The sequence below is a fragment of the Rhinoraja longicauda genome, chromosome 38 (assembly GCF_053455715.1).
Source record: "Rhinoraja longicauda isolate Sanriku21f chromosome 38, sRhiLon1.1, whole genome shotgun sequence".
In the NCBI taxonomy this organism is placed as follows: Eukaryota; Metazoa; Chordata; class Chondrichthyes; order Rajiformes; family Arhynchobatidae; genus Rhinoraja; species Rhinoraja longicauda.
The window spans coordinates 8145913-8165541 of NC_135990.1; the positions used below are offsets into that span (position 1 = coordinate 8145913).

General features: G+C 44.5%; 1 protein-coding gene across 3 annotated transcripts in view; it reads right to left on the reverse strand.

The window, feature by feature from the left end:
- hmg20a (high mobility group 20A) overlaps nt 1-19629 on the reverse strand; it is a 70586-nt gene that overhangs the window by 23786 nt on the left and 27171 nt on the right. For all 3 annotated transcript variants that reach the window (XM_078429979.1, XM_078429980.1, XM_078429981.1), the window contains exons 2-3: nt 8606-8717; nt 4370-4517 (exon numbers count right to left, since the gene is read on the reverse strand). In XM_078429979.1, the coding sequence (XP_078286105.1) occupies nt 4370-4517; nt 8606-8697 (240 nt within the window). In that variant the 5' untranslated portion in view covers nt 8698-8717. The remainder of the gene's footprint in view (nt 1-4369; nt 4518-8605; nt 8718-19629) is intronic.

Genomic DNA, 19629 nt, shown 5'->3' on the forward strand with positions numbered 1-19629 from the left:
TTGTGAGTTTATTACAAAGGTGCGTGCAATCTTGATGTGCATCTACAAACCCAAACCTCAGCCACAATCTTTCAGATGTTTAGCAGAATGACCCTACAGGGAACAGGTTTCTGGGCATTTATAAAGTCCGTACTTGTGATTGATTTATATTTGCACCTGTCTCAGTGATTGTATTTGAACTTTTCCCAAACTTACTGCAACCACCAAACTGGTTATCATGTTACGCCTAATAATGTTGGCAGGCAGCAAATATATTACTGTGTCTCTGGACATAAAAGAAGGATAACCAGGATGAAAACCATGAGATCATCCTTGTGATTTTAAATACAAAGGCATGCACTGTGCTGAACAACAAAAGGATTACAGTGCACAATATTCAAAATGTTCAATACTGCTCTTTCCTGTAGTGACTATTTTTGATGTGAATGTTGTGCTCATCGATTTAAAAGACATCAGTTCTGGGGAACAGAACAATAATCATTTCAGTCACACAGAGAAAAACGTCAAGTCCAAGTGGGTAAAGAGGAATTAAACACAGTGATGCGTCTCAGCTCCAATCTGACTGCAGCAATGTGTCATTTTCCCCATTACCTATTGGCACTTGAAGGGATTTTAATTAAGTGCCAAACAAAACAATTTTGTGCTGCAAGCTTGACTGAGACTCTCAGAACTCATTTTCACATGGGATCTTTACAGCCTAGAGGCAAAGACTTTCATCCCACCAATCTGGGTCGGATTTCAAAATAGGAGCCAGTTTCCAGCTCGTTCTATTTTACAGTTCCCAAATAACCCCTATGTCAATAGGTGACTCAACGTCTCCGTTCAGCTGAGTCAGTGCCAGCACATATACCCAAAGAGATCTGAAGCTGCCAGCTTGCCTGTGAACCTGTGTGTGTGGTGAATTGCAATGCATAAGGTGCATAATAGGTTCTCATAATTTACGAGTTGTAACTTGGGAGTCGGCATCTTAGTCGGACTGGGAGTCTAACAAGAATGAAATAGCTCAACTCAACTGGAGTGCATTTGCAGCACCACAACTGCCTTGTGATTGCTTGTCTGAAGAAGGGTTCTGACCCGAAACGTTACGCATCCTTTTTCTCCAGAGATGCTGCCTGACCCGCTGCGTTACTCCAGCATTTTGCCACCTTCGGTATGAACACCAGTTATTTTCCACACACTTGTGATTGCTGGGTTTGGTTGGTAATTCACTTCAACATAAAATCCTCCCGGCCAGCCCACTACTCCAATCATAATATAATCACCGCAGGAGAGAATGCTGCAGCATTTTAGAAATAAGGTTCTGTGACACATCTGATTAGTTTTGAATATTTTCAGTTTCCCTTCAATAGGAAAAAAAAAAGGATTTATGAGAAATCTTTTCTCAGAATGTTGCTCGACAGTGATAAAAATATGGACCTTAATTCATCCACTGAAGATGTAACGTATCCTCATAGTTTTAATTGCACTGAAACATTTTGTTGAGATTTAGAGTTGGAAACCGGCATTTCAGCCCACTGAGTCCATGCCCCCCAACAATCACCCGTAGACTATTTCTATCCTACATTTTCGGAATAACTTACAGAAGCCAATTAGCCTACAAACCTGCACATCTTTGGAATGTGGAAGGAAACTGGAGTACCTTGAGAAAACCCAATCGGCCATAGGTAGAACGTGCAAACTCTGTACAGACAGCACCCGTAGTCAGGATCGAACCCGGGTCTCTGGCGCTGTGAGGCTGCAACCCCTCCGCTGCCCCACTGTGTCGACCTGTACTCAGACTTGGAAGGCCATTTGATTTCAAGCCTGTTGAGATACCCAGTAAAAGGATGCTACACAGACAGCCCATATTTCTGCATCTAAGTATTGCACAGGGAGACTGTGCGTGTAGATACCAGGATCTAACTGCAATATGGGTACTTAGGTGAGGTACAGAGGATCATACAACACCATGAGGTTGCAGGGTGATTTGGACAGGTTGTGTGAGTGGGCGGATGCATGGCAGATGCAGTTTAATGTGGATAAGTGTGAGGTTATCCACTTTGGTGGTAAGAATAGGAAGGCAGATTATTATCTGAATGGTGTCAAGTTAGGAAAAGGGGACGTACAACGAGATCTAGGTGTCCTAGTGCATCAGTCACTGAAAGGAAGCATGCAGGTACAGCAGGCAGTGAAGAAAGCCAATGGAATGTTGGCCTTCATAACAAGAGGAGTTGAGTATAGGAGCAAAGAGGTCCTTCTGCAGTTGTACAGGGCCCAAGTGAGACCGCACCTGGAGTACTGTGTGCAGTTTTGTCTCCAAATTTGAGGAAGGATATTCTTGCTATTGATGGCATGCAGCGTAGGTTTACTAGGTTAATTCCCGGAATGGTGGTACTGCCATATGTTGAAAGACTGGAACGACTGGGCTTGTATACACTGGAATTTAGAAGGATGAGAGAGAATCTTATCGAAACGTATAAGATTATTAAGGGGTTGGACTTGTGAGAGGCAGGAAACATGTCCCCAATGTTGGGGGAGTCCAGAACCAGGGCCACAGTTTAAGAATAAGGGGTAGGCCATTTAGAATGGAGATGAGGAAAAACCTTTTCAGTCAGAGAGTTGTGAATCTGTGGAATTCTCTGCCTCAGAAGACAGTGGAGGCCAATTCTCTGAATGCATTCAAGAGAGAGCTAGATAGATCTCTTAAGGATAGCGGAGTCAGGGGGTATGGGGAGAAGGCAGGGACGGGGTACTGATTGGGAATGATCAGCCATGATCATAGAAACATAGAAAATAGGTGCAGGAGTAGGTCATTCGGCCCTTCGAGCCTGCACCGCCATTCAATATGATCATGGCTGAACATCCAGCTCAGTAGCCTGTACCTGCCTTCTCTCCATACCCCCTGATCCCTTTAACCACAAGGGCCACATCGAACTCCCTCTTAAATATAGCCAATGAACTGGCCTCAACTACCTTCTGTGGCAGAAAATTCCACAGACTCACCACTCTCTGTGTGAAGAAATGTTTTCTCATCTCGGTCCTAAAAGACTTCCCCCTTATCCTTAAGCTGTGACCCCTGGTTCTGGACTCCCCCAACATCGGGAACAATCTTCCCGCATCTAGCCTCTCCAACCCCTTAAGAATTTTATATGTTTCTATAAGATCCCCCCTCAGTCTTCTAAATTCCAGCGAGTATAAGCCTAGTCTATCCAGTCTTTCTTCATATGAAAGTCCTGCCATCCCAGGGATCAATCTGGTGAACCTTCTCTGTACTCCCTCTAAGGCAAGAACGTCTTTCCTCAGATTAGGAGACCAAAACTGCACACAATACTCCAGGTGCGGTCTCACCAATGCCCTGTACAACTGCAGTAGAACCTCCCTGCTCCTATACTCAAATCCTCTTGCTATGAATGCCAACATACCATTCGCCTTCTTCACTGCCTGCTGCACCTGTGCACGCTTGCCTTCAATGACTGGTGCACCATGACACCCAGGTCACGTTGCATCTCCCCCTCTCCTAATCGGTCACCATTCAGGTAATACTCTGCTTTCCTGTTCTTGCCGCCACACTGAATGGCGGTGCTGGCTCGAAGGGCCGAATGGCCTACTCCTGCACCTATTGTCTATTGTCATATAAGAACCATAAATTAATTAGAGATACAACATGGAAACATGCCCTTCAGCCCCGTGAGCCACGCTCACCATCGATCACCCATTCACACTAGTCCTGTTACCTGGATTTCTCATCCACTCCCTTCACGTTAGGAGCAATTTTATAGAGGGCAATTAACTTAAACCCGAATGTTTTTGAGATGAGATGGGAAGCAGGAGCTCCCAGAGGAAACCTAAGCGATCCCAGGTTAAATTTGCAAAACAGAGACTACCTGAGGTCAGGATCGAACCTGGGTCTCAGGTGCTGTGAGGCAAAAGCTCTACCAGCTGCGCCCTTGATAATAATCTAAATAAGAGGTAGAATTTTGTTTCTCTTTGGGAAGGGGTGGGGGGTCACAATTACCAGTGAGAAATCTGAATGGAAAAGATAAATAAAGAAAAAGCTTTGCAGCTGACGTTGTTTTCCTCCAACGCTGAGTTAATGGATGACATCTCTGTTGGCCACTGCGATGCTCTTTATCCACTCACCTCTGACCTGCCTCCTCCGCACAAAAACTAACCATATGTTTTATTGTTTCTACTTCATGTTCAGCTTTTGCAATTCACAGGTTCTCATGAATGGTACAAAATGGGGAACTTGAATAGCGCAAGTTAATTGGCAGAGATGTGTGGACTTTTGTGCAAAAACAAAGTAGCATTGCTTGTTCCCGTGGATACAATGGTTTAACTGTGTGGTTTAACAACCAAGGGATGAACACAGATGGTTTTCCCCACTCACCTCCTCCTCACTTCTCTGCTCATTGGTATCTGCTGCCTGAGGGGACTCATTCTGCAGTAACTGCACCTGAGACAGATCCTCCACAAACTCTGGATTGTTCAGAGACTGAGACATCCCTGAACTGTATGAGCCCTCTGGGCCTGAAAATCTGCATTCAAAAGGAAAAAAAAAAGTTTTAACATTGGTTGTTCAAAGAATCTGCAAGCATACTGATATCCTCAGGCTTGTTTACTGAACTGGCACAAATAAACTACAGCAAAAGTTCCACTGAAATTTGCTTCTGGAGTATTGCTTTTTTTCTCCCATCATAAACTGTTCTCACCATCATCACCAGTGAAAGACGTGAAACCACCATGAAATCACCGTAATTAAGTATCTTTCCAGATTTGATCCACAACTCCGGAAGTATAAAATTGCTGCACTGATGTTTCTCACCGAGTACAGTGCAAGGAATTCACATCCCCACCAATATCCCGGAGATAAATCCGACATTCTGGATGAGAAAATTTCAGATGCCTCTTTATCCATCTGTACAGACACACACACACATCTCTTTTTTTCAGGTTGGCTGAGGTCAATGCCCGTGGACATTTGTTACAGCAAATTCATGGTGTTTTGTGTCTATGATGCTGATGGTGCAGCTTTTAATAAATAATCCAGCTGGAAACAGTTTGATGCGATTACTGAATGTATTCCAGGCTGGCGATTTCCTTGTAGAAACAAGTAACTGCAGATGCTGGGTTCGGCACAAAAGTACACAAAGTGCTGGAGTAACTCAGTGGATCAGGCAGCATCTCTGGAGAACACGGATAGGTGACGTTTTGGGTCAAGACCCTTCCAGTGTGAAGAAGGGTCTCAACCCGAGACGTCGCCTATTCCTGTTCTCCCGAGATGTTGCCTGACCTGCTGAGTTACTCCAGCAGTTTGCATCCTTTGGTGATTTCCCAGGCAGGCAGACCACTGGAGAAATCACAAAAGCTACCACAATATAATTGCAAAACTGCCCAAGAACATTCCATCACAAAATTTATCAATGCATTTCATAGACTTTTGAAAGATAATTAATTTACTTTCTGTTTATAATGATGTTAGTCATATTTTCAAACTATGTCCACTTAAACTGTGTGTTAGCACCTTGCACTGCCATATCAAATTTAAGTATTGAAATTTGGATTTGGTCTCGGAAATATATATTTTTGACTTTGTAACACAAAAGTACCAGCAGTTACAGGTTTGTTACTAGCAGTGCTACTGATGAAGTAAATCGCAGTTATCACAAACTTTAGTGCATCCTATTTTTTTCTGCAGCATACCCGGAATAATAAGTAAATCTACTGACAGCATTGATTCAAGTCAAACAACAAATACTTCCCATTTACGCACACTCTTTTAGATCAGATATAGTACCTCTAATACTTGCCCCATACTCTATGGCTGTTCATGGTTAATACACGTTTACAAGTACTATGATTTAGAAATGGATGAATTACTGTCAATATACACACTTCACTACGTTTCAATAAACAGAAGCCAAGACTTCAATTATGATCAACCCAATAAGCTCATACAATTGCTGCAATCATTCATCAAGACTAAAAAGTATGGTGGGAAATCTTTAATGTGACGATGTACACATTTTTGAGTTCAAGATCTATTTGGTGGAAATCGGTGTGGTTCTGTTTATTAACGTCACATGTACCATTTGGATAGTGAGAATATATGGCATCTTTCCAAGGTAGCAGGTTGGAGATGAATTACTGGCTGAGGGGTTTACACAGCACTGTATCCACAATACCATTCGCACTATAGGGGTAGCGAAGGATTAAAATAAAATGTACTGCTACTGAATGCAAGTTGGTCCACACAGACTGGGAAAGAACTGGCTTTTCTGAAATCCCCACGTTTAAATAGCCTGCTCTTGTTGCTCACCGGGGCTGCTTCTGAAGAAAGGAAACTGGGAGACGAGAGTCTAAAATTATACCTCATAAGAATCAGCGCTGGAACTAATTTCCTAAGAGAGGTTTTGAAGGTCTACTTCAGTTCGATTCCCCTTTCCATTCCCACACCAACCTGGCAATCCTCGGTCTTCCGAACTGCCAACGCAAGCTTGAGGAACAACACCTCATATTCTGCCTGGGTAATGTACAACACAAAGGCAGGAACATTGCATTGTACAACGGAAGGCAAGCTCGCCTCGTGTTGGTTTAGTTCTCTCTCCCTTTCCCCTTCCAACTTTACTCTGGTCTTCTCATTTCAAGAGTCCAAAAAACGTATTTATCATGTGCACCAGAAATGAAGCAGAAGAACAAAATTCTTACTTGCGGCTGCATTGCAAACACAAAGCATTTTTACCGCCCTTTCCCAAACCCCATTTTTGTCCCCCTCCTCTTCAGGTTCCAACCACCCACTACACACACATTTCACCCATAGGCTTCCTCCCCATCAGGCCTGGATCCATCAGACCATTACTTGCACCTAATGGTTCCCATTATTATCTTCTTTACCTACCAGATTCCAACACTGGTAGTCATTGGGTTCCCCCTCATCACCCTTCAGTAGCTGTCTCCGCCTTCATCCGTCCCTCTCCTCCCCTGGCTCTATCTGCCTCTCTTCATTCATCTGTCTCCACCTTTCTCTATCTCTCAGCTCTACACCAGCCCCTCCTTTGCTTGGCTCAGTCTGCAAATTATTGTTCACCCATCCTCTGTCCACCGGTCTCGATCCGAAACGTCACCCACTCCAGAGATGCTGCCTGAGTTACTCCAGTATTTTGTGTCTATCTTCGGTTTAAACCAGCATCTGCAGTTCCTTCCTACACCTCTAGTGCCCATCATACCACTCCACCCACCTGCCCTCCTGCCCCCTCCCCTCCACCCCCATCTGATACTGTTTATCATCCCTCTCCACTCTCAGTCCTGATGCAGGGCTGAGATCTGACAATCCCTCTTCCCCCACCTCCAATAAATGCTGCTTAACTAGCTGAGCTCCAACAGATTGTTGCTTTGGCTATCTGTAATTCCCATTGTGGACAAGACCACACTTGAGGACAAGATAAGGAAGATATTTACCATTATTTTAAGTCTAACAGCTTCCTTTAGAGAAAACTGGTAAGATCCTTCCCTGAAATTTGACTCTTTCCTGGTGTATGTGCCTCAGACAGTAAACTCAAATACTCACTAAGTTATAAAGTCATGCTGCATGGAAACACAATCAATCACGATCACAATCACAATCGTACTTTATTAGCCAAATATGTTTTGCAACCTACGAGGAATGTCATTTGCCATGCAGTCATAACAATAAAAAGCAGCAGGACACACAAAATATATTTTAACATGAACATCCACCACAGTGACTCCTCCGCATTCCTCACTGTGATGGAAGGCGAAAAAAAAGTTCATTCTCTCCCTTCTTTGTCCTCCAGCGGCTGGGGGCCTCGAACCTTCCATTGACGGGACGATCTTGACTCCCGTAGCTGGCGGCGGGCCTTCCTCGTCGGGGCGATCAAGCTCCTGCATTGGGGGGGGAATCTCAGTTCCACCGCACCAGGCAATCTACCCCGGGTCGGGGCCTGTCGAACGTCGTGCGGCTTGGAGCTCCCAACTGGTCTCAACCCGAGACTGCGAGCTCCTCGATGTTAACGTCCGCAGGCCATGGTTGGAGCGTCAATCCAGGCAAGGAATCGGATGTTAGGTCCACAACTCCGCCGGGGCTCAAAGTCAAGGAAACAGGCCCTTTGACCCAACTTGCCCATGCCGATCAAGATGGTCCATCTACACTTGTCCCACCTACTCGCATTTGGCCTAAGCCTTTCCTATCCATGTACTAAATGACTTTTACCTCCTCTGGCAGCCTGATAACGAGGAGCTTTTTTGCCTGCTATTCTCCATCAAAAGTTATCAGTTGTCATCAATGTCTTTCACGGACGTAAAGAGGGTTAGTTGCAGTGCTCGCAATAGGTGAAGTTCCCATGAAGAAGTACGGAAATACCAGCCATTAATGGAAGGATGGGGGGGGGGGGAGGAGGAGTCGAGATCTATGAATCCATCCTGCACCAACAGTCACCACATCTCACAGTCCACAGGCATAAAACAATGTTAAGAATTTTTTTTTAAACAGATACTGCCGGCTTATTAACCACCCAGATTTTGGCATCTGTCGCATTCAAATTATTTATTCGCTCTGTGCAACATTACAGAGCTTTAGTAATTTTTAGTAAAAGAATGCAAAACATACCCAGCATCGACTGTCAGGTCCACACTCTCCTTTGATACATCATCATCAGCAAAAAGTGGAGGCAGTGCTGTGTTCGATGCGAGTCCATCCATCTTGCTAGGAGGAAAAGGTCCTGCACAGGCAATTTTTAAGTTGGGAATTAATAATATTACTGACATCAATTAGCTCAACAGGTTAAAATATTAGTTCAACTGAAACTAGTTTGGCAGGCATTCCTGCGTCACTTATTGATCGAGCCTCCAAAAATCAATCGAGGTATTCATCCTGATTTCAGCATATTGGTCAGTCTGAAGAAAGGTCTCGACCCGAAACGTCACCCATTCCTTCTCTCCAGAGAGGTTGCCTGTCCCGCTGAGTTACTCCAGCATTTTGTGTCTATCTTTGGTCATCACAATGTCATCCAAGCAGGAGTTGGAAAAACAAAGCACTGCAGATGCCGGTTTACAAAGACAGACACAAAGTGCTGTAATAACTCAGTGGGTCAGACAGCATATCTGGAGAATGTTGGTAGGTATTGTTTCAGGTCGGGACCCTTCTTCCGACTGATTGTGGTGGGGGGTAGAGGATGAAAGCTGGACTGGAAGAGAGGAGGGGGGAGAACCCAGCTTGGCAAGTGATAGGTGGATACAGGGAAGGGCAGGTTTCAATAGGCAGATGGTCGGACAAAGGCCAGAGGTGAAAAGACAAGAAGGTGTGAGATAAGGGTAGAAGAGGTACAAATTGTGAAGCCAGGCAAAGGAACAAAGGTGTAGGAAGGAACTGCAGATCCTGGTTTACACCAAAGATAGGCACAAAATGCTGCAGTAACTCAGCGGGGGCAGGCAACATATTTGGAGAGAAGGAATTGGTGACCTTTCAGGTTGAGTCCCTTCTTCAGACTGAAGAAAGCACTCGACCTGAAACGTCACCGATTCCTTCTCTCCAGAGATGCTGCCCGTCCCGCTGAGTTACTGCAGCATTTTGTATCTATCAAAGGAAAAGAGGTGGACGGTGCGGGAAGTGGAGAAATGAGTGCGCGCCTAGGTGGGGCACAAGGAAGCAGCCGGTGGGGGGGGAGTAGGGGGAGAGCGCGCAGGAGAGAGAATGGAGAGCGGGGGAGTGTTTCGTAGTTAAGTTACTTCAAGTCAGAGAATTCAATGCCTTTTTGCTTAAAAATTAAAAATACTAAATTCATGTTCAAAATTGCTGAAACTGTATCAAAGTGTTTGCTGAAAAAGGTTCAACAAACACTTTTGTACATTAATGATTGCCCATCTGGGATCAGACAGGATGACCGGTCAGGCTATTTGCAGTTAACAGCACGCCCGAGTATTCACTTAGAATTGTAAATGACTGGGTTTAACACAGAGCCTCATGGAGTCTTTCATCTGCTGTTCTTTATTCTGGAACACATTCATATCAATTATTTAAATGCAAATGTGTAGTGGAGACAGCCTCATGTTGCAACTAAACTTTCATAGCTGCAAAATTATCTCGTTATTCATATTTTTTTAATGCTCTGGCTTGGGCAGCACGGTGGCGCAGCGATAGAGTTGCTGCCTTACAGCGAATGCAGCGCCGGAGACTGAGGTTCGATCCTGACTACGGGCGCCGTCTGTACGGAGTTTGTACGTTCTCCCCGTGACCTGCGTGCGTTTTCTCCGAGATCTTCGGTTTCCTCCCACACTCCAAAGACGTACAGGTATGTAGGTTAATTGGCTGGGTTAATTAAAAATGTAAAAATTGTCCCTAGTGTGTGTGTAGGATAGTGTTAATGTGCGGGGATCGCTGGGCAGCGTGGACCTGGTGGGCCGAAGGGCCTGTTTCCGTGCTGTATCTCTAAATCTAAATCTAAAATCTAATTCGTTGTTGGAGTGGGTGGGTGGGGGCATTGGAAATGGTGGAAGAGTGTTTATAAGATGGAAGCATATAGCAAGAAACCATTACCTTGGAGATCACAGCTTTTCACTGTACCTCGGTACACGTGACAATAAACTAAATGGTACTATGTCATGATATAACAGCATGAAACCCATCTCCCTGCTCCTGCTGCTATCCACAGCCGGGGTGTAGATTACTGGGTAACTTCTCATTAATAATACTAATAATAATAATAATAATGCATTACATTTATATAGCGCTTTTCTAAACACTCAAAGACGCTTTACAGGGTTTACTAAAACATAGAAAATAAAATAAATAGATAAATAAGTAAACGAACAGAAAAGGAAAAAGAAGGTGAGGTGACGGTCAGTGATTGAAGGCAGTGCTGAACAGGTGAGACTTCAGTGATGTTTTGAATGAGGTGAGTGAGGAGGAGTCTCTGATGGTCTGAGGTAGTGAGTTCCAGAGTGTGGGAGCAGCGATGGAGAAAGCCCTGTCCCCCCAGGATCTGAGTTTGGTCCGGATGGGAGGGGGACAGGAGGTTAGCAGCAGCAGAGCGGAGGGTACGGGTTGGAGTGTGTCTGTGGAGGAGGTCAGTCAGGTAGGATGGGGCCAGGTTATGGAGGGCTTTGTAGGTCATGAGGAGGATTTTGTACTGGATTCTCTGGGGGATGGGGAGCCAGTGGAGCTTGTAAAGGACGGGGGTGATATGGTCACGGATCGGGGAGTGGGTGAGTAGACGGGCAGCGGAGGTCTGGATGTATTGGAGTTTATTGATGATTTTTGAGGGTGAACCATAGAGGAAGGAGGCTGTTGCAGTAGTCCAGACGGGAGGTGATGAAGGCGTGGATGAGGGTTTCTGCAGCTGTGGAGGAGAGGGATGGACGGAGACGGGCGATGTTTTTGAGGTGGAAGAAGGCTGTCTTGGTGATGTGTTTGATGTGTTTGTCGAAGGAGAGAGTTTGATCAAAGATGATTCCAAGATTCCAGATGTGAGGGGAGGTGGATACTGGGAAATTGACCAAGGGGGAACAGGTACAGGATGAAGAGGAGGGGGGGCGAGAACTGAACCTTGGGGGACACCTTGGGGGAGGGGAGCGGTGGGGGATTTGCAGTTATTAATGGAGATGAACTGGTGCCTGTCGGAGAGGTATGATTTGATCCAGGATAGGGCTGTGCCGGTGATGTTAAAGGTGGTTTCAATTGAATTGAATAAATGTTATCAGCCAAGTATGTACACATACAAGGAATTTGCCCTGGGGCTTTGCTCGCAAGTAACAACACAAAATCCAGTGGACAATTAAAAATAAAACATTATAATTTAAACATGTAAAGAATGAAATAAAATACCGGAGCACAAGGAGGCTACAGACTTTTGGCTGTTGACTTTCATATGAAGAAAGACTGGATAGACTCGGCTTGTACTCGCTGGAATTTAGAAGATTGAGGGGGGATCTTATAGAAACTTACAAAATTCTTAAGGGGTTGGACAGGCAAGATGCAGGAAGATTGTTCCCGATGTTAGGGAAGTCCAGAACAAGGGGTCACAGTTTAAGGATAAGGGGGAAGTCTTTTAGGACCGAGATGAGAAAGTTTTTTTTCACACAGAGAGTGGTGAATCTGTGGAATTCTCTGCCACAGAAGGTAGTTGAGGCCAGTTCATTGGCTATATTTAAGAGGGAGTTAGATGTGGCCCTTGTGGCTAAAGGGATCAGGGGGTATGGAGAGAAGGCAGGTACGGGATACTGTGTTGGATGATCAGCCATGATCATATTGAATGGCGGTGCAGGCTCGAAGGGCCGAATGGCCTACTCCTGCACTTATTTTCTATGTTTCTATGAGTAGAGCTACTGCTCGTGGAAAAAAGCTTGTGTACATTCATAAATACCCACATTGCATTTTTCTGGGTACATTATCCTGTTATAAGTAAGCATTGAACTTTCTAGCACAGGAGCGGTCCCTTTGGCCGAAAATATCTGTGTGAACATGATAACAACTGAAACTAATCTCCTCTGTCGGTATGCGATCTATCTCCGTCCATATCCACATGCCTACCTAAATGATTCTTAAAACACCACCATCATATACACCGATCAGCCAAAACATTATGACCCGATGAGCCAAAACATAATGACCACCTGCCTAATATGCTGTTGGTCCTCCGTGTGTAGCCCCATACGCAGCAGGGTGCGATGCACTGTGTATTGTGACACATTCCTCCCGTGACCGCCATTAAAATTTTCTGTGACTTGTGCCAGTCGACCTTCTGTCAGTCGGACCAGACGGGATAGCCTTCGTTGCCCTCGCGCATCGATGAGCCTTGGGCACCCAACACCCTGTCTGTTGCCGGTTTGTGGTTTGTCCCTCCTCGGACCACTGTCGGTCGGTACTCACCGCTGCTGACCGGGAGCACCCCACAAGCCTTGCCGTTTCAGAGATGCTCTGACCCAGTCGTCTGGCCAGAACAATTTAGTCCTTGTCAAAGTCGCTCAGGTCTTTACTCCTGCCCATTTCTCCTGCATCCAACACATCAACTTCAAGGACTGACTGTTCACTTGCTGCAGAATATATCCCACCCCCTGACAGGTGCCATTGTAACAAGATATTCAAAGTTATTCACTTCGCCTGTCAGTGGTCATATTGTATGCCTCCACCATCGCCACCTGCAGCAGCACTCACCACTCATCGTGCAGAAACCCTGCCTGCAAATCTCCTTTAAACTTTCCCCCACTGACCTTAATGCTGTACCCTGAAAGCTAATTTGCTGCTGTTTTTGTGATGGAATTGTATGTCATTCAGACTGGACCTTTAAGGCACTGTGCTGCTTATACGAGTGGGGAACTTGTACTTGTAGGTGAATTGGCAATCACGGTGCTACTGTCATGCAGGTGGAAAAATCAAGAATATAGAATATCGAAACATCAAAAATGTTGTGAGCTTCCAATTGCTCGCTTAAGACTCATTCTTTCCAGACAATGATGAGTATGCATAAAGAAGTGCCCTGGTTGAAAGAGGAAATCTCTCTGTCCAATTGTAGATCCAGCTGAAGATAATGGCAGGAACGTTAAGTCCCTGAAACTTGCAGAGCAGTCAGGATGTTAAATGTTGCTCAACGCCATGGGTTAGAAAGAGCATTAGAAACTAGGTGGTAAGCCTTACGCCCGTCACTATCCCGTCATTTGGCTGGGAAAGTCAAGGAAGGAAATGAGGAAATAACAGAATCACACAGGCCCATGGGTTTTAACTCCCTTTCAATATTCAACGTCAAGAAGACTAGTCATATCCTCAGATGCCATCATGGTGAATTTATCACATTAGCCAGACTGATTATAAAACACACGATGCCTCAGAAAAGCCACCAGCATCCACAAAGACTCTTCACACCCCTGCAACAGTCTGTTCGAACTTCTACCATAGGGCTGACGATACAAGGCCTTCCAAGCCCGCACCTCCAGACTCAGGAACAGCTTCATCCCCAGGGCCATAGCTGCCATGAACCGGTCCTGCTGAGCCAGATGGCCACATCGCACAGCGAACCAGTACAGACCTACATGCACTTTATTCTGTTTTAAAACTGTTACAATTTGTTTCATTGGGTTGTTTAAATTAATACTACTAGCTAATTAATTTATTGCATCGTATGGGAGGCGCATTCCCAATCTCGTTGTACCCCTGTACAATGACAATAAAGATATATTGTATTGTATTGTATTGTAAAATGTGGAGTAACTCAGCGGCAGCATATCTGGAGGGAAGCCTTTCCAGAGATGCTGATTGTCCCGCAGAGTTAATCCAGCATTTTAGATTTAGATTTAGAGATATAGCGCGGAAACAGGCCCTTCGGCCCACCGAGTCCGCGCCGCCCAGCGATCCCCGCACATTAACACTATCCTACACACACTAGGGACAATTTTTACATTTACCCAGTCAATTAACCTACAAACCTGTACGTCTTTGGAGTGTGGGAGGAAACCGAAGATCTCGGAGAAAACCCACGCAGGTCACGGGGAGAACATACAAACTCCGTACAGACGGCGCCCGTAGTCAGGATCGAACCAGAGTCTCCGGCGCTGCATTCGCTTTAAGGCAGCAACTCTACCGCTGCGCCATCGTGCCGCCCATTTTGTGTCTATCTTTGGTGTAAACCAGCATCTGCAGATCCTTCCGACACAGATTATAAAAGGCCTGATTCAGTCCGTGGTCTATTGTGTTCACTGATGAGCAGGGGATAAGAATGGGCATATTACAAACAGCGCCAGCACCTCTGAACTTGAAAGATGGTAAAAATAAGCAAAAGAAAACGTTACAACTTGGCTTTGCTTCAGATATCAACCCAATAATCTTGACTAAAAGGTGAAAGATTTATATGATGTGAAGAAAAAACAGTGTTCTTCTGGGATCGAGAACAGATTTGTTCAGGTATTAATCATTTTCCTATCCGCTACTGTAAAAGATAGCAAAATTATTGTTACTTGTGAAATGAGACAAAGATTCTTCAGGAGAGGAAGGTAGAAAACAAATGCACTGTTGGAACAATGCACACTTGATGGCAGGTGAAATAAAACACTCGGAACTTCACTGCTGTGCAGTCTATGAGTGGTATCCTCAATTTAAATTCTTGCAAGTTCTTTAGACTTATTTGCACTCTCTTTTGATTACAACTATTCTTCAAGCCATCCATGCCGAAGTCTATATTTAGCAATGAACTATAATCTCTGTACACTCAATAAAATGAGTGAGCTAATGAACTTGTGATACACTTTTGCACCTTGGTGTGCCAGCTGACAGACTGGTCAAGGGCAGGAAGCTGGTATTTGTAATATTCTGGTACCTGTGTGTTGGCTTCAGGAACAAGCCAAGTTCCTGCCACATTCTCCAGCTGAATCCAAGATTGGGCAGAGAGATTTCCTCTTTCAACTGAGCACTTCTTTATGTGCACTCAGAGGTCCGAGCCAAACAAACCATCGTAACCCAGTAAGTTGGCAGGATGGGTTGCTGTTAGAATGATTGATGGAACCAAGTTCTTGGATAGGACCATACGTGACCAGCATACACCTGAGCTTTAGTGGAGGAAGTAACTGCAGATGCTGGTTTACACCAAAGATAGACAAAATGCAGGAGTAACGCAGCGAGACAGGCAGCCTCTCTGGAGAGAAGGAATGGGTGATGTTTCGGGTTGAGCTACAATGAAATATCTTTAATAACCAACCTGGACAGGTACTGCATCGACTGCTTTCTTAGTCACAAATCAAACCATTTATAAATTTTAATTGGGCTCTCTACGATAGAAACACTGGACGTTAATTTTAAGTCTTTAGGGAAGGGGGCGTCTCAGTAAAGTCTCCTAAATGCCCTTGAGATTCTGGCGGCCAGTTGGCTTCTTGAAGTCAAAAGGACATGGTGCTATGGTGGTAGAGTGGTTTGGCCGTTGTGAGGGAAGGGGGGCTAGATTGATCAGTTGTGTGAATGTTGATGAAGCTGCACTCTCAAACGTGAAGCATTCTCCATGTTAATTCAGATTTGATACTTGAAGGCAGTGGAAAGAAAATCAGACAGTGGCCTATGTTTGTAACCCAAGATAGACCCAAAATGCTGGAGTAATTCAGCGGCCAGGCAGCATCTCTGGAGAGAAGGAAAGGGTGACGTTTCAGGTCGAGACCCTTCTTCAGACTGAAGGTCATCGGATCTTGACCTGAAACGTCACCCATTCCTTCTCTCCAGAGATGCTGCCTGTCCCGCTGAGTTACTCCAACATTTTGTGTCTATCTTTGGTTTAATCCAGCATCTGCAGTTCCTTCATACACATTATGTTAGTAACCTACCTGGTTCATTTTCTGGTTAGTGGTGACTCGAGGACAGTGATGGTGGGGGATTCCACAACAGTAAGCAATATTAATACCACTGAATACCAAGGTAAACGTGAGGAACTGAAAATGCTGGTTTATAGACAAAAACAAAGTACCGGAGTAACTCAGCAGGACAGGCAGCATCTCTGAAGGACATACATAGGTAACATTTTGGGTCAGGACCCCTCCTCGAGAGTGATTGTAGTAGGGGGGAGAAGTCCAGAAAAGAGAGGTGGCAGCTAGACACAATCTGGCAAGTGATAGATGGGTATGTAGGTATGTAGGTAAATTGGCTGGGTAAATGTAAAAATTGTCCCTAGTGGGCGTAGGATAGTGTTAATGTGCGGGGATCGCTGGGCGGCACGGACTTGGTGGGCCGAAAAGGCCTGTTTCCGGCTGTATATATATGATATGATATGATACATGCGGTTTGTTAGGTTGGAGGGATACAAAAGGGTATGATAAGGGGAAAAGGAGAAGTGAAATGTGAAGTCAGAGAAAGGAATATGGATGGAAGGGGTTGAGGGCGGGGAGAGCCTGGGGGTGAGGAGAGGTTGGTGGGGGGCGCTGGGGGGTTAGTGGGAGGAATGAGTGCGCATCCAGGTTGGGCACAGGGAAGAGAGAGGGAGGTCGGTTTGACATGTGTGGCAAAGACATAACTTGCCATTTAACCCAACACTGCACATCTTCCATGACATGCTGCACTCAGACTGTTTCATTTGGAGGAGTTGTGAATGGAATTGCAAACTGGAGTGAAAGGCATTCGAGTAGTTATCGGGAAAAACATATGGGAACTTCAAAATGTATTTTTTGCATTTATATTGCTGGATGACAGGTAACCATAGTAGCACAGTGAAGTGTCATTCGGAAATATTCATGCGAGTGGAAATGAAAGGATTCCATTCTTTGACTTCATACATTTTATATTTTCTGGGAGCTGAATAGATTAATAGCAGTTTAAAAAGGCCTTTTTAATTCCAACAGACTGATGAGATTCATGCTTTCCCGTTTAACTAGCGAGTGAAAAAAGGCATACTCTCAATGAAGTCTGCAGTTCACATTAGTCTGCACTGTACACCTAACCATAATCTTGGATAGAAAAGGATAAAGCCATTTTAAGAGTCATGTGTGTAGGAAGGAACTGCTGATGCTGGTTTACATTGAAAATAGATACAAACTGCTGAAGTAACTCAGCGGGACAGGCAGCATCTCTGGATAGAAGGAATAGGTGACGTTTTGGATCGAGACCCTTCTTCTGACTGGAAGTCATAACTGTGTAGCACGGAAACCAGCCCTATCCAACTATTTTCTAAATGTTATAGTATCTGCCTCAACTACTTCCTGTGGCAGTGTGATCCGTATACCCACCTGTGTGTGAAAAAGTTGACCCTTGAGTTATAATTAAATCTTTCCCCTCTCCCCTTAAACCTATTGTCTCTAGTTCTTGATTCCCCCATCTCAGAGAAAAGACTCTACCTTATCTTTTCCCCTGATGATTTTATGAGCCTCCATTCAGCCTCTTGCACTCCTGGAAAAAAAGGCCCAGCTGACCCAGCCTCTCTTTCTAACTTAAACCCCCCAGTCCCAGAAACAACCTCGTAAATCTTTTTTGGACCCTTTCCAGTTTAATGACATCTTCTCTGTAGCAAAAGAGTATAAGAAAATAACTGCAGATGCTGGTACAAATCGAAGGTATTTATTCGCAAAATGCTGGAGTAACTCAGCAGGTCAGGCAGCATCTCGGGAGAGAAAAATGGGCGACGTTTAGGGTCGAGACCCTTCTTCTCTTCCTCTTCTTCTCTGTAGCAAGGTAACCAGAACTGCACGCAGTACTCCAAATGAGCTTTAAACATTTACAGCACTGCCCTCAATGGTTTTGGGAAGTTCTTCAATAAAACCCAGTCAAATTGGTGAGCCATGAGTTTCCATGTACAAAGCCATGCTGACTATCCATAACCAGTCCTTACCTTTCCAAATGCCAAAGACACAACATTAGCCATAATCCAGTCTTGCACCTCAACCGAGTCGATGAATCCTACAACTGTATCCACCACGGGGCCCAGCATTTCTTTCTTAGATTCCCACAATGAACACCTAATCATGTCCTGAGGATTTATTTAATTTTATGTTTTCTTTGATCTCCAGCACATGCTCCTCTGTAGTCTGAACTCTCTTCAAGACATCACTAACCTTTGACGTCCCTCGCATCCATGACTTTCTCCATGGATAATACTGATGAATTTAACACTTCACCCATCTCCTGTGGATCCACACATTGTCAAGTCACTAAATTTACCTTGACCATGTTGTGGAGTCACAAACACTTATTAATCTAAACGAGCCATATTTGCTATCTAATTAGTCCTTTGTCCTTAATAAACTTGTGGAATCTCTTTCGATTCCCCTTTACTTTATCTGCCAAACATATCTCATGTCCTCTTTTCACCCTTCTGGTTTCCTTCTTCAGGGGAATATTCTTCAAGGTATTCATTTGATTCCAACTACCTACACCAGACATATGCCTCATTTTTATTGACCAGAGCCTAAATCTCTTGTCATCTAGGGTTCCCTACACCTGCCAGCCTTGCCCTTCAATCCAGTAGGAAAATGCTGTCCTTGAGCTCTCACCATCTCATGTTGAACTCTCATAAAAAGCCCCAACTTACCAGATCTCCCATTACCTGCCCCCCCAAATCAGCTTTTCAAACTTCTAGTCCAGTACCAAAACAATTGGCCTAGCTCCAATTTAGAACTTCAACCTGTGGATAAGTCTGATCCTTTTCCATAATATTGTAAAGCTAATGGAATGATGCTATATGGCCAAAGTCTTGCTATCTACATATTAATTTAATAAAGTCTTCCTAAACACTTAAATTCCACCCTATCCAAGCCCTACTTTGGCAGTCCACGTCGACTTTTGGAAAGCCAAATATCCTCTATTACAACCCTGTTATTCCTGAAACTATCTCTAGTCTGGGTTGAAGCAAGGACAAAATACACAATTGTAAAACCACAAAGCTTTTTGCTGAACATATGCTCATGATCAGAGTTTGTTTTGCAGAAATAAATAGCTGGAAAGAATAAATCATTCTTGCTTCCCAGGACTCATGTTGCATCTATATTGTCCCCCTCTGTGCCTCCGGAATAACAAATATCCAAGCAGTAAAACCCAAGGGAATGTTGCATAACTGAGACTGAGAACATTTAAAACACGAGCTTTGTAAATAGAAAGTTAGACTCCAGTGACTGGAAAAAACAGTACATGGAAGTATTAAAGGAGACATCAGTAACCTCCTGATAATTGGACATGGAAGA